Raw genomic sequence first — 16,378 nt, 5'->3', positions numbered from 1 at the left:
TCTCGTCGTTTCTTGGACCGTTTCCACATTTTTTTCTCGCCCCCCTGGGAAGAAAACTTGCTCCATTTGTTAGCTATAATCGGGCCATTGCTGCTTTTGAAGGGACCTCCTTATGTCGTCGACTGGTTCGGAATTCCGACACATGCTTAGCAACTTGAAAGCAGCTTTTCTGTAGCCCGAAAATAAAATCCACTTTTAACTTTTTTCCAGATCCGGCTAAAGGAACAGCGCGAGAAGAGGGCGAGTGCCACCAATCTTCGAAACTCCCGCACCCAGATGTCGCTGCACATCGCCAAGGAGATCCTGCACAAAATTTGCCTCACCGACATCACCAAATCGAAAAGCTGTGAAAATCTCCACGTGCTGTAATGAGCCGGGCACAAAACAAATTAAAACTTGCCAAGTACCTAACCTTGTTCCTCGTTCATTTATTCCTGGAGACTGGAGCTCCTCAGACAGAAAAAAAAACATCCCTAGCACTGCTCAACCAAAAAAAAAAAAAACATAACCCCTCAAAAATCTATGCATGAAAACAGGTCCAGAAAAAAATCAGATTTCATTTCATTTGATAAGTCAACTCGGCTGGTATCAAAAACACTCATCCAAAACAAGAAAACAGAAGACAAACAGGTAATCCTTCTAAGCCTTTTGAGTTTGAGGTGAAGGTGAAGAAAACATGTGAACCAAGTTTGAAGAAAGAGATTTGCTCCCAATAACTCGAGACTTAAAACCCGAAACCGAATGAGTGCGTATTCATTTTAATAGGTACTAGAGTACTTTGCCAAAGAAGATAATTTAACTGTCAGTCAGACAGTAAAAGTCGTAAACCTACTCAGCTTCGAGAAAAAAAACTCCTAGCACGATTAGATCTACACATATGGAAGCTTGGAAAAACTTAATGCCGGTTAGTTTTTGGTGACGTGCTCGAAAACTTTTTTTCCTCCTTACAACTATATTTTTTTTTGGTTCCCTTTATTCAATCTTTTTTCTTCTGATTACCGATCCGACATGTTATAACTTCGGATTTCGGACTCCTGACATCTCCGACTTCTATGTTCTGACTTTTGACATCTGACCTCTGAATCTCGGAATTCGGGCTTCGAATTGCATGAACACTTGGGTGGGACTTCGGACTTCGGGTTTCAGATTTGGAATTTCGGAATTCGGAATACGAACTTGGAACTTCGGACTTTGGACTTCGAATTTCGGAACTTTAAACTTTGGGCTTCGTGCCAGAGGTGCCAGGTGTCCTGATAAATCAGGATTTGTCCTGATTTTTGGAAACCGTCCTGATTTTTTGAATTGTCCTGCACAGCGAATTTTCAATTGCTGGAAACCAGCAAAATTTCGTTGGTTTTTTTCCCGCTGATTTTCCAGCAAAATGCAATATGAATTGCTGGAAACGATCAGCAAATTCAATTGCTGGAAAACCAGCAGTCTGAAAAATATATAAAACCCTACAAATGTTTGGTTCATAAATTCAAGGGTGTTTTTCATTCATATTTCCGGAATTTACAATTTTTGAATGCTTTTGTTAGATATAGTTTGCTTTATTTATATCAGACACAACGTAACATGAAGAATCTAAATGTTTTCCAGCATCTTTCCGCGGCGAGAAAAGACAGCCCTTAATTAAGGTTTGACCAACGAAATACGCAGCAGTTGCTGTTTAAAGGCGTTTTCCGGCAGGAAGTAAATATTAATAAATTAATTACTCAATCTGAGATACTTTAAAAACTATCTTACCTCGAAGCGGTTTTTCAAAAATTTCGCGAAACAATATGTCGTTTCAGGCAAATTTACAGAACTAGGAAAAAAGAAACAATTCTCATCTACTGTGTGAATTGTCCTGATTTATCAAAAATGGGCTTTAAAATGTACTGAACTATCCTGATTTTCAAAAAATATCTAAATTGTAATAGAATTCATAGTAAAATCATCATGATATCGAACAAATTTGTAATAAAATAATTTAACCAATACTAATCTTCGGTTCAGATGATATTTAAATGGTGTTTTTTTCGTATAAACTTCAAGCCAGGCCATTGTTGCATAATTTAAGGCGTCTTTATTTAGCCTTTATTTAAGCAATTTAAGCAGATAAATCCTGGTTTTTTTCTTCATGGTGTCCTGATTTCTGACAAGTCTGGAAGATTTAAAAAAAAAAAATATGTCTGGAAAATTCTTGACAGCGAACCCTCTTTAGGGGAGAATGAGGATACCTGATCCCTGGGGATACTTGATTCCTTAGCTATATCTCCAAACTGGAATGTCGTACAAAGATCAAATGTTCTAGAAAAATGTGTCAAATAGAACAAAACAGCAGTGGTTGAAGCTCAAAAAACTTTAACAAAATAAGTTTTTGGGTTATTGAACTTTGTTTGAAAAATTTCACAAAATGTGACTTGAAGATCTTTTTTCATCATTTTAAAATGTTCCTAACATGGAAATATTATAACAAAAATATTTATTCCAATACATCAATCTTTCGAGTGTAAAATGAACTTCAAAATAAAATATGTTCAAAGCGATGGAAAACTCCCATCTTTTTTCAGAAAAGGTTTTCTAAAATGTTGATTTTGGGTACAATTGATCCCTAATATATGGGTACAAATGATCCCGGTATATTCTTCTTCTCAATGGATCGTGGTCATTGCTGATTACGAGATTAGTAATATTTATCCAATAGCTAATATTCATCCATCAATTATCTGAAGAAAAGGGCTAAAATAATTGATTTTCTCTTGTTTATAAAAAATTGCTCCCGTAAGTGTGTAATGTCATAAGGATTGAGAATAAGCTATAGAATTATTTTTATCTGACAATTATAGATTGTGAAATGAGAACAAACATGACCAAAATAGTCAATTAACATTCTATCTTGGGGTTTTGTTTAATTTTTTCCATGGATTAGGGCTTCCTGAATAAAGGATCAAGTATCCCTTAACTTCAAAAATATCGCAATTTTTTTACTCCCACAAAAATGCTTCTAGTTTATCTGCGGGCTCAAGTTTCGTTCTAATTTTAGGAGCATAGAAACTTGAAGTTACACGCTGTCAGAAAATGTAAAAGAGTGCAAGTTGCTAAATTTTTCCAGAAAGATATGGTGAAAATAAAAAAAGAGGATCAAGTATCCCCACTATCCCCTATATGTTGATCTTTGTTTTTTTTTTATCTTCAAATTTCAATTATGCAGTTCTGCGCATTCATATAATCATATAGTGCTGCCATTATCCGTGTCTAGATCGATGCGTGCTATGCTTAACTTCTTGCTTCACTTGTATCTTCGCAGCATTCCCCATTACAAATACATTTCAAACACTTTACTTATGTTTCCTGCAATTACACCATGAAAACTTTGAATTTTCATTATTGTAGCACAATTCACACCAAACCGATAAGTCTGAAAGTCTGGAAACTTAAAAAAGTGTCTGACGAAAGTCCAAAAAGTCTGGAAGATCAAAGGAAATCTGGAAGGTTGACAGCACTGCTGTTGCGGACTTTGGATTTCGAACTTTGATTTTCGGACTTCAGATTTCAGACTTCGGAAGGACTCTGGACTTCAGGCGTTGCTGTGGTTAGACGCAAAACGAAACCAGACTTCGTTTGGATTTCGGAGTGCATTCAGATTGCAAACCGCTCAAATCCTTAGATTTGATCAAAAATTAACTTTACTGATTTTGCGAAATAAAACTTAAAGACTTTAACTGATTTTTTATTCGTCAAATAGAGTTATCTTTTATTTATAGAATTCCCTAATAATTTTGATAATCCTCGAAATCCTTAGGAAATTGGTGAAAGTCCACAGAATTTGGTCATCGATCTGTAGATCTGTACGAGTGGTCAGAATCCTTAGATCTATGGGAAAATCCGTCGATTTGGCCACGTAAGTGATAACCAGGAAAAGGTCATAAAGTTTTATTTTATCAAAATCAGTACCTACATGTTTCGTTTCGCGTCTAACCTACGAATTAAAGCGGTACCAACGCCTGAAGTCCGAAGTCCACAGTCCGAAGTGTGAAATCCGAAGTCCGGATCCGAAGGCCGATAATCGAAAACTCAAAGCCAAAAGTCACAAATCCTAAAATTGAAGTCAGAAGCATAGTTTGCCAACTGTTTTTCAACAAAAGTCCGGAAGATTTTCAAAAAATCTCTGGAAAAGTTTGGATAGCAATCTTAGTAAATGGTGACCCTTTTTTTTGGACGGCAGATCTCAATTTTGAAGATATAGTATACAAATCATGACTTGTATAATCCCGTATAATACGCAGATATTTCTGCCACTATCAGTTACATGGGATCACACGTGCTATGTTTAAGACCCTGTGCAGAATTTCACTCTCTAGATCATTTTTACAACTTCATATTTCCTATATCATCATTACCTACCATTAAACCTTCATAAAAAAATTAATTTCTATTGTGCTGTTGAATAATTTATGCCTAAACCCAAAAGTCTGGAATTGTCTGAAAGACATCTCACAAGTCTGGAAGCATGGAAGCCTCAAAAAATGTTTGGCAGAATGCCAAAAAGTCTGGAAGATCCAGACAAAATCTAGAAGGTTGACATCACTGGTCTAAAGTCCGATGATCGGACTTCGGGCGGAGTTCGGGCTTCGATCGTACTAGGGTCGGAGTTCGGACTTCGGACTGCAGTTGGACTTCGGACACAAACCAGCGTTGCCAGATCTTCAGATTTCTCTGTTGATTTACGGATTCTAGGCACTTCTACGGATCTACGGATCGATGCTCGAAATCTACGAATTTTCAGCATTTCCTATGGATTTTTAACGGAATATCAAAAAAAATATAAGGATTCTGCGGATAAACGAAAATTCTATTTGACGACCAAAAAAAATTCATCAAATTTCCTTTTGCCGAAATCAGTCCATTTTTCGTCAAACCAACAGATTTGAGTGGTTTGCAATCTGGCGACTTTACGCTACTTCGAGCTTCGGACTTCGTGCTTCGGAACTTCGGGAATTTCGGGCCTCGAGCCTAGGGATTCGTGTTTCATGCTTTGGATTTCGGAGCACAAACTTTGGATTTCAGACTTCGGGCTTCAGACTTCAATCGTAAGATTTCGGATTTTTGGTTGTGGATCTGAATTTGGATTTGGCTTTGGATTTTTGACTTTGGACTTCAGACTTCGGTCTCCGGACTTCGGACTTCGAGCATTACTAGATTGCAAACCACAAAAATCCATAGATTAAACGAGACACGAAAAATGTACTGCTGTTGATGAAATAAAACTGGTAGAATTTTAGTTACTACGTAGAATTCCCAAAAAAAACTTGGATTCCGATCGGACTTCGTTCGGATTTCAAAGAACGTTGCCAGACTGTAATCCACTCGCATCCATAGATTTGAAAAAAAAAAACGAACTATAGGGGAGAATGGGGATATTTGATCACTTTTTCTAATTTTAATCAAATCTTTTTGAAGAAAATTTTGCAAATCGCCGATTTTTACTTTTTTTTTTATAAGGATTTTTATTCTTTTAGGATGATTCATCCCTCTTCGCCGATTTTTACATTTTCTAACAGCGTGTGATTTCAAGATTGTATGCTGCAAAAGTAGAAAAGGTTTCGTGGGACTAAAAAATTGTAATATTTTGAAAGTTGATCCTTTATTCAGGATGCCCTAAGCTTTGGCAAAAATCACGCAAAATCTAAAGATAATAGTTCCCTTGACATTTTTGGCCATATTATCAGGAAATTATTGCATAAATATTAGTCATTGCATAAATATAAATAATTTCGTGCTAAGCAATGATCCACATCCATTCAGAAGAGATAGGATCAAGTGACCCCATAACATACATTGTAAAGTCGTGAAAAAGATCTTCAAGTCACATTTCGTTAGATTTTTTAAACAAAGTTCAAGAACTCATAAAATAGTTTTTATTTAGATAACAGGTTTGATGTTTTGTTCAATTTGGTAAATTTTCAATAAAAAGTTTAATCCATGTCTTTGTAAGACATTCCAGTATCGAGATATAGCTGAGAAGTCAAGTATTCTCCCCTACAGTTTTTGCGAAACAAAACTCAAAATACTTTAATAATAATTATATTTGTTATATTTGTCATTTTTGTCATTTTTGTCATTTTTGTCATTTTTGTCATTTTTGTCATTTTTGTCATTTTTGTCATTTTTGTCATTTTTGTCATTTTTGTCATTTTTGTCATTTTTGTCATTTTTGTCATTTTTGTCATTTTTGTCATTTTTGTCATTTTTGTCATTTTTGTCATTTTTGTCATTTTTGTCAATTTTTGTTTTTTATGGTCTTGTTTAAGGTTTTGTCTTTTTTTTTGTTTTTCTTTTTTTTATTGACGTTTTTCGGCGAGATTTTACATGTTAAAAATTGTTTTTTTTTTTCAGTTGTCCAGACGTTTCGAGCTACTCTGTCATTCGCTCCTCTTCAGTGGACACAAAAGTTAAATTTACACACCTTGGAACTTTAGCCATTAGTCTTATAACTTGGGACTTTAGACTTATAACTTGGGATTTGAGACTGGAGTCTTGGGATTTGGGACTTTGAACTTGAGACGTCTGACTTGGGAATTGCAACAAGTGGCTTTGAACTTGGGACTTGGGACTTTGAATTAGAGACTTGAGTTTTGGAACCTGGGACTCTGGGCTCGAGTATTGGTACTTGGGATTTTGAACTATGGACTGAGAAAGTCTTCAAACTTAGGACTTTGAACTTATAAATTGGCACTTGAAACGAGGAACTTGGGATTTCTGATTTCTGACGTGTGACTTGTGAATTGAGACTTTGGACTTGGGACTTTGAGTAATGGGAATTGGGGCTTTGAGACTTGAGTTTTGGAACTTGAAGCTTGGGACTTAGAATTATGGGCTTTAGAAGGTCTCGAATCTTAGGACTTAGGATTTATAAATTGGGACTTGAAAATTCGAACATGGGATTTCTGATTTTGGACTCGGACTTGGGCTTGGGGCTTGGAACTTGGGACTTGGGACTTAGGACTTGAGACTAAGGACTTGGGACTTGAGACTTGGGACTTGGGACTTGGGACTTGGGACTTGGGACTTGGGACTTGGAACTTGGGACTTGGGACTTGGGACTTGGGACTTGGGACTTGGGACTTGAGACCTTAGACTAGGGACTTTGCACTTGAGACTTGGTACTTGGTACTTGAGACTTGGGACATTTGTGGGTCTTGAAATTCGGGGCATGACACTTAAAATTTTGGTCAGACTTCGAAGCTTAGGCTTTAGACTTTCGGTCTTCTGGACCTCAGAGTACCAACTTTTGATTTCATAAATCTTATTCTTCACTAAACATCTATATTCTGGCTTCTTATTACTGACATCTATATTCGGATTTATTAGTTCAATCTGCAATCAGTTGGATCTTCAAAATATTTGATAGTTGTAGAATTCTACAATATTTGTAGAATTCAAAGATGAATTCTATGTATTTCAAAGATTTAGCAGTGCATATTTACAAACATGAAAATATCACTCGAAAATAGACAAACTTACTAATTACAGTACAGTGCTAAAGAAAATCACAACTTTATCCGGCATGGAAAAAGCTCTAACAAAGCATATCAACAAGTTTTGGGAGGAGGGCATCTTAATCTTTCTATCTCTGAATATGAGTGAGCTATGTAGGCGCGGCGTTTCCTAGCCTGTGCAAAGATGAAAGTGATTTGAAAGACTTCACGTGTGGCAAAAAAAAAAAGCTTGACTACTCCACAGTCCATCTTCTCCTACGTCACTAGGTATGTATAATGTTTTGCCACTTTTCCCGAATGGGATGAAAAATGGTCAAAGTAAATCATCGGCATCGCACGAGCACGTTCGCTTGAAATGCTGCTTAGCTCCTGCTTATGGGAGGGTGGTTTTTTTTCTACTCCGAGAAGGGTGAACACTGTGAACAGTGCGTTTCATGTGGTTATTATCTAGCCGGTGTAAAATAATGGTTTCTTATGTTTCCATGCACAACATTTGATGGGACAAAATTTCACAATATGAACAAATATTATCTGTTAAAACTTACGGTTTTCTGTTTCGGATTTGAACGAAATCCGTCTTCTTCGTCGACACAACCAAAACTCAATGTTTTGGTTCTCCGTTTGTTTTGGTCGATTCGCCTATTGGGAACCATAGCGATTGATCATCGATGATTGTGGAGGACAGGTGATAATGGTAAATACGGTACAAATGTTTACATTATCACACTGTAAACTGAAACTACTCATACTGCGGTTAGCAGTTACACTGCAGTGTTGACTGTTGACAGACAGATATAATAAGTAGTAATCGCATTTTACTCATTGAGAAATGAGTACTTTCCCGCTGAGGACCGCCAATGCAGACACGAGCTAGCAAGATGTCCCAGGCCAGCAGGCTGGTTCCACCAGAGGTCGAGTGCGGGAAGGTTTGTGGTCCGAGAGAGTTACTCTCGATGCCGTCACGAGCCACGCTGCGGTTATTAAGCGTGAGCTCACGTCCGACGGCCGGGAGGAGTCTTAAGATCCGCAACCAGGCTACGCAGAGGTCGACAGGTCCGGCTGCAGCAACACCCCGGTTTATCTAATTGGGTACTGATTGCCGAGAGGGTTACTCTCGGGCTTTGGTTTTGCTCTGTAGTTATGAGTTGGTGGGTGCAAGCGCAAAGGACCACCAGCGCAGAGGATCATCAGTGCAGAGGCCACGAGATGCTCCAGGTCAGTCAGAAGGTGCCACAGGAGTTCAAGGACGGGAAGTTGGGTTCTGAGAGGGTTTCATTTCCACACGGTTTCATTTCCGACGGCTGGGAGGAAGACGCTCGGGATCTACAACCGGGATAGATCAGATACGAATGCTCCAGACCAATCCCGAAGGATTAGCTCGTATCGTAGATGGGAAGAAGCTGTTTGCCGAGAGGGTTACTCTTGTGATTTGGAGCTACGCTGCGATCAGTACGCGTGAGCTCATCTAAACCTACAGTACGTTTTTTGTGGCTTTGGAGGAGATGTTTTTGGCGACATGTTAGTTGCCAGCAACTTCAACAACTTTTTGGAGCGCTCGAAGCGTTGAAGAAACGGAACGAAAAGCCATGAAGCTGCAAGTCGAGATGATTATTACCGTGTTGGAAGCTGTTCCGGGTGCGTCGGAGGAGATGGTTTAAGCGACGGTTAGTCGCCAACGATTTCAACCACTCCTTGATTTCTGAGGCATTATGGATGAATGCTACAGATCGAAGTCTGGCTAATTTCGGACCCACCGAGAAAGGGCCCTGTTAGCGCAAAGAGGATGCTTTTCTGGGGTTACCAGAATGCAAATTGAGAGACCTGAATCAACGAAAGACACGAATTCGTCATCGATTCTGGTGCTACGCGGCTAACGTAGTCGTTGTTATTGATGAGGGGCAACTTCAGAATATCAGCGATTTGAAGCGCCGGGACGACTGGGGTTTATGGTTAGCGGTCGACTTACCCCAGGCCATTCTGTTCTAGACACGAACGTTCGCTGGACGCAATCGGTCAAAGATTTGATCGGTTGTTTGTAGTTTTGACGACATCTTCGGATATCTGTGCAACGGTTAGCGCACTGAGCAAGAGCAGCGTGTTCAACGATACCATCTACACATGATCGATAGGGTGTTGGTAACACTGCAACATGACACCGAAAACACTAATCGGATATTCAGATGCAGATTATGCCGATGATTTCGATTACCAAAGATCTGTATCGAATCACATAAACATGATCTTAGGGAATTTCATTTCATGGTCCACGAAACGTCAGCAGACGGTCAGTTTGTCGACTGAAGCAGAGTTCAACATCCCTTGTATGCAGTAACTGGAGGGAGCGTGGATCCATCAGCGGTTAAACTATATTAAAAGTTCATCAGCGAGATCGTGAGAAGCGGTCAGCTCTTTTTGCGACACATCTCTACTGAGGACCAGCAAGCTGATACGTTCATGAAGACGTTACCGAGGGCGAGGTGTGCAGAAACTATTCAGCATTCTCAATTTACGAATTGAGGGAAGGTGTTTAAGCTTATGGTTTTCGGTTTCGGATTTGGACGAAATCCGTCTTCTCCGTCGACACAAACAAAACACATTGTTTCGGTTCTCCGTCTGCTTTGGTCAATTCGCCTAGCGATTGATCATTGATGATTGTGAAACTACTTATACTTCGGTTAGCAGTTACACTGCAGTGTTGACAGATTATAATGAGTAGTAATCGCATTTTACTCATTGAGAAATGAGTACTTTCTCGCTGAGGGAATATGTATGAGAAGTGGAAAGTGACAAATAGCTACCGCTAATGAAATGAGTTGTTATTAAAGGATTTGACGAACAAACTCGATTAAAAATTAACTCTATTCCGGAACGCTGAACTTATCCTTGGCCGTGAAAACAGGTTGCCGGAGATCTGTTTGAAGTCGGGCTTCACATATGTTTCGTTATCCATGATGCAGCGTTCAACTTTCGTCAGCATGTTGAGGTACAACTTCTGGCACGGGTTTTGGCATACTTGTTCTGGTTCTCGTCGTGGTAAGGGACCTTTTGTACCTTGAACGTTCGAAGCCCAGCCTTAGGCTTTCAAGACTAAACTTCGGCTTAGGTGCAGCTTCTTAGCCACAGCCCGAAAGGAGGCGTTCGGGTGTCGGTAGAAGGCCCCAACTAAGCAGTTGTGATTTGTGGTGTTGTACTTTTTCCTTCACTTCTAGGCTTCCGATCGGTGCTCAATCGTTCCTCGAACCACTTAATCACTCGCGACACCGTGGAATTCGCGATTACCAACGTTTTGGCGATGGAACGATGCGAGAGATCCTTGTTCTCGTGATAAATGCGCAAGATTTTATCACGCACAACCTGTTCGTTCGATTCCATTTCCGCGAGTTTTGATCACAGGACTTTTCAACTTGCACGATGTAAACAATGCACTATGAACTAAATTCACCCAAGTTTTCATTACATTCTACCCAATGGTTAAAAAGTTAGAGCAACTTCAAAGTGTGGCAAATTTCATTTAAGATGTCTGGTAAACATGAAATGTCGTCAGTGATGTCGCCGTCGCTGATTTTGACGAAAACTCCAGTTTGAGAGTTTAGCGACAATACCGTTGTCATCGACTCAGCTATTCGTTCCATTCTTTTAATCAGGCGTTCAGAATTTCCAAATGAACTGCCGTTTCTGGACAGTTTAACCAAAAATGTTGCGTTTTCGGTTACTAAAAGATAATATTATAAAAGGTGAATTAACGCCTCAGGCCGTTAAACCTTCTCGGTTCACACACGTTTACCACTCAGTTCGACGCAAGTGGTAAACACACTACTCAAGTTTAAATTTCTGAAGAACAGAATTATTTGATATCTAAGATGATTATGACTATCCTACCTACCTACCTAAGGGTCCAGCGCCGATTGACCGGCGCATAGGGCTGAGATAAAAGATCTCCACTGCTGGCGATCCGGAGCCAGCGTCTTCACTTGCTGCCAGCCAAGGTTCTCGTCAACTGTGCGGATTTCAGCGGCTGGACTTCGCCGCCACGAGCTTTTGGGCCTGCCTCTTCTTCGATGCCCATCTGGATTCCAGTCAAGCGCCTCTCTGCAAATCTCGTTTTCATCTCTTCGCAGCGTGTGCCCAATCCATCTCCACTTACGTTCCCGAATCTCGATTTCTAGCGCCTTTTGATGACACCGGCGATGAAGTTCAACGTTTGAGATCCAGTTGCCAGGCCACCAAGCGCGGATGATGTTCCGCAGGCAGCGATTCACAAAAACTTGCAGTTTTCGCGTCGTCACCGCATATGTGCACCAAGTTTCACACCCGTACAGCAATACGGATTTGACGTTTGAGTTGAAGATTCGGATCTTAGTTCGTAGAGAGATCTGGCGTGACCGCCAGATGTTTCGGAGACTCGCAAACGCAAATCGGGCTTTTCTGATCCGGGTCTCGATGTCCTTCTTGGTCCCACCATCAGGCGTAATCTGGCTACCAAGATACTGGAAGCACTCCACTGTCTCAACCTGTTGTCCAGCTACCACGAAATTGGAACGATTTTCTGTATTGATTTCTATCGACTTGGTCTTTCCGACATTGATTTTGAGACCTGCTGCCTTGGAGCTTTCGGTGAGGTCGTCGAGTTTGCTCTGCATGTCTTGTTGTGTTTGGGCGAGCAAAACAATATCGTCTGCCAGGTCGATTATGACTATCGGCCTTTAAAATTGATCACTGGCTGATGCAGCTGATAAAATATTATCTTGCACATACTCGGGAATGCTTGAAGAGCCATGTTCAAAACAAAAAAAAGTTAAGAAGTTAAAAATCCAGATAGCTATTCTAAGGCTAAGCATCCGTTTTCGAGCGAAACACCCTGTCAGAAGTGTTGTAAAAATTCACCACAAACATCACCTCCCCTCAATCAAAAAGCATCACGACGAAAATCCCCCGAAGAAAGAAAAGTAGTCAAACCTAAGAGTTCCGAAAAACCTGACCTTTCACTTGGGGGGTGACAGACGGTGTCCCTTAATGGTAGCAAGTAGGTATACTATAACCGACCCCAGACAGTCGGTACCTTCATACATATATGCAGCCAAGCCGATAGATCCGTCGAAAGTTATTCATTCATTATTTATTTTTCTCTCCATCGCATCGCTCGCTCATTGACCGGCCCGGACTTGGGATTGGGGCCTGTTGGTTGGATCAAAGTGTACGCAACCGCAAAATGGAATGAGGACCGAGGAAAAACATAACATTGAGTTCGAGACTAAGTTTATGTTTATCTAGTATAACCTGTTGCATTTCGCTGCTGCGTGTACGGTGTTGACGAATGGAACCCACATTAGCTGGGTTTTTAGCTACGGATGATAGAAAACTTTTGCTTCAGAAAAGGTAAAGCGATACATATGGATGGATCGATGTTTGTGGAAAAAGCAAAAAAATCTTTCACGGAAAGTTGCCCACACTACAACGACTCTAATGCCATTCACTGATCTTGCAAACCGGGCCCGTGTAATTTATTAGCAAATATGGACGCGTTTATCACTAAGATGGTTACTTCCAGCGGGGAGTCGGTTTAAATGGGCATTATTACAGTATATTTGTTCAAATTATTAATTGACTCTTAAGGGGATAAAACCGTGAGAATCACTATTGATAACTTAAAAGTTTTCAAATGACTGAAACTAATGACCGTACAATTTGACAACTTATAATATATTCCTATTCAGTTCCTATTCTGTTACACTTCAAGGCCCACTAGATACTAATTTTCGGTATTCTTATCCCTTGTCCTTATCCATATGCCGCCTCTAGAAGCTTCCAAAGCATGAAAATCGTTTTCCGAAATAAGCAAACAAAACCAAAACCAAGCTATATTCGTAACGTAATACATGGATGAAACTGCAACGTTTCCCACCGAAATTAGAGGATGTTGTTTCGTGTGTGTATTTTAGGAGCCTTGCGCAAAACTTTTTTAGTTTTAGTTTCCGTAAACTGTACTTGCCGTGTAGCAGCTATTTTAAGGTTATGTGTAATAAGCACCAAACGCCGAAAGTTGACACAAAAGTTGAACCTTCGGGGAAAGATAAACAATATCATAAACAAACGATAGGAGGTATGGTCCCATCATTAAAAATTGTACAGTTGACAGGAGGACAGCTTGAGCGAATTTGTTGATCGATAGTGGTTAAGATCCTAACCAAATGTATTGAAAATAAGTGATTAAGCAAGCATCTAACTACATTCTGTAAGACTGGCTCAGAAACAACACATATTTAACCGACACGCAACCGCGTAACTTGGTAGGATTAATGCAGATTGCACTGTAAAAAAAATCGTAAGCAAAATAATTTCAATCGGCCTACACACCGGACAAATTGAAGCAGCTAAATAGTGGAACCTTGCCGTGGCCTAGCCATTGAATGATTACGGAAATAGCATTGGAGAGACACGAGTCCGACGATTAGCGGTGGACAATTATTACACTGTTAAATAAAATTAAAAAATTATATAGGGTATTTTCGATTGGTAAATTGAAAGTTCAGTGTTTAGCTATGTACCTATGTCTAATGTTTTGCGCACGGAAGTTAGCTGAAGAGCACCCGCGTTACTTTGAACTTAGTAGATAAAACTAGCAACTTATTGCAACGAGTTCGAAAAATTCTAAATCGCAAAGTCTGTGCAGTGTTTCTCGCAGACTATCCCTCTACTTTGCTCTGCTTTCCAGAGAAACAATCGTTGAAGCTTTAACGTTTTCTTCTTGTTGCTGTACCGTACCGGTCTATGCTGATTTGAGCACAGACATAAGCTTTAAATGGAATTACGCTTTAAACTTAACCTAACTTAGGTGCGAAAATTCAATGTTTGTATTTAAGACATTCCAAGAAGGGATCAATTTGAGAACAATATCACGAAACAATCCGATTGCTTTGTTAAGAATATTTTCAGTTGACTACACATTTAAACAGTGTTTTTCAAAACCACTAAAATGCACCCATTAACAAAAAATAATGTGTTCCACGAAGAAAACAGGTCTTTTGAACATAGCGAAACTTAAAACTCGGTTTCAGGACCAAGGGTTAAAACTAGAAGCACGGAAAGAAATCCTCAAATATTCAACATTCAAATTAATCAGAGATTAAAAATAATAGAATAATGCTTGATGAAAAAGCAGATACATACCTTCTTATATTTACCATTAAACACAAATGTTTTTTTACGGCAAACTACCGCCTACTAGTTTTCTGATCAGAGAAGCAGAAATCTCACAATTCTGTCAATTAGTACCGAAAAATGACTTTCAGAAAAAAAATTAAAATAAAATCACGAATTCAAGAGATGAAGGATTAGTTTTCAATTCTCGGAGATGGCCAAAGATTGTCAAATGTTGGGACAGTTAGTCGAATAAGCCAATAATGTTGAAAGGGCCTCGAATGCCAAGAAGTAAAATGTCTTCTCTTTCACAAACGAAAACCATCTTTACTGATCGGTGTGCTTGTTAAATAAAACACAGTAGGCATAGTGTGTTCCAATTGAGAGGGAGTTGTTTCTCCACACTGGTAAGTGATCTGATACATAGTTTCTAAGTCATCTAATATATACAGAGGAAAGAATTTAAATCAGAACAATATCCAAATACACTATTCTCTTTGCTGTCCATTAGTGGCATCATTCAACGTTGTTTATTTTTATACAAACTACTTTTTAGGAGTATACACATTAGAGCGAAAAACATAAAAAGGCCATTATATTCTTCTATACATAAAGTAGTTATTGATAAGAAGCATCTATAAAATCAAACTGACTTAATGGAATCATAAAAAAAGCGATGAAAAACAAGCGGTAATCAAACAATGCAGCACTGTTTCTCTACAAATGCTTTGAAACTGAAAAAATTGAATAAATTTAAATGAAGAAATAGGGATGTTCTATTCAAACAAATATCACATCTCCTTGAAAAAGTTCGTCTGAAAAACTGGAATAATCTATGTGTCTAATTTTAATTTTTTTTTAATTATATAAATTTTGACATTTTTGACATTTTTGACATTTTTGACATTTTTGACATTTTTGACATTTTTGACATTTTTGACATTTTTGACATTTTTGACATTTTTGACATTTTTGACATTTTTGACATTTTTGACATTTTTGACATTTTTGACATTTTTGACATTTTTGACATTTTTGACATTTTTGACATTTTTGACAATTTTGACATTTTTGACATTTTTGACATTTTTGACATTTTTGACATTTTTGACATTTTTGACATTTTTGACATTTTTGACATTTTTGACATTTTTGACATTTTTGACATTTTTGACATTTTTGACATTTTTGACATTTTTGACATTTTTGACATTTTTGACATTTTTGACATTTTGAACATTTTTGACATTTTTGACATTTTTGACATTTTTGATATTTTTGACATTTTTGACATTTTTGACATTTTTGACATTTTTGACATTTTTGACATTTTTGACATTTTTGACATTTTTGACATTTTTGACATTTTTGACATTTTTGACATTTTTGACATTTTTGACATTTTTGACATTTTTAACATTTTTGACATTTTTGACATTTTTGACATTTTTGACATTTTTGACATTTTTGACATTTTTGACATTTTTGACATTTTTGACATTTTTGACATTTTTGACATTTTTGACATTTTTGACATTTTTGACATTTTTGACATTTTTGACATTTTTGACATTTTTGACATTTTTGACATTTTTGACATTTTTGACATTTTTGACATTTTTGACATTTTTGACATTTTTGACATTTTTGACATTTTTGACATTTTTGACATTTTTGACATTTTTTGGCATTTTTGACATTTTTGACATTTTTGACATTTTTGACATTTTTGACATTTTTGACATTTTTGACATTTT

The 16,378-nt window shown here is 38.2% G+C and overlaps 1 protein-coding gene across 1 annotated transcript in view; it reads left to right on the top strand.

Annotated features, from left to right (window-relative positions):
* Positions 1-15,387, top strand: part of LOC129758051 (uncharacterized) — a 159,116-nt gene extending 143,729 nt beyond the window's left edge. Inside the window, exon 12 of the mRNA XM_055755479.1 lies at positions 211-15,387. Within this exon, the coding sequence (XP_055611454.1) occupies positions 211-369 (159 nt within the window). The 3' untranslated portion in view covers positions 370-15,387. The remainder of the gene's footprint in view (positions 1-210) is intronic.
* Positions 15,388-16,378: the final 991 nt, after the last annotated feature.

Source organism: Uranotaenia lowii, chromosome 3 (assembly GCF_029784155.1).
Source record: "Uranotaenia lowii strain MFRU-FL chromosome 3, ASM2978415v1, whole genome shotgun sequence".
Taxonomy (NCBI): Eukaryota; Metazoa; Arthropoda; class Insecta; order Diptera; family Culicidae; genus Uranotaenia; species Uranotaenia lowii.
The sequence above is the reverse complement of the archived record's forward strand: the minus strand, read 5'-3'. Positions and strand labels throughout refer to the sequence as shown.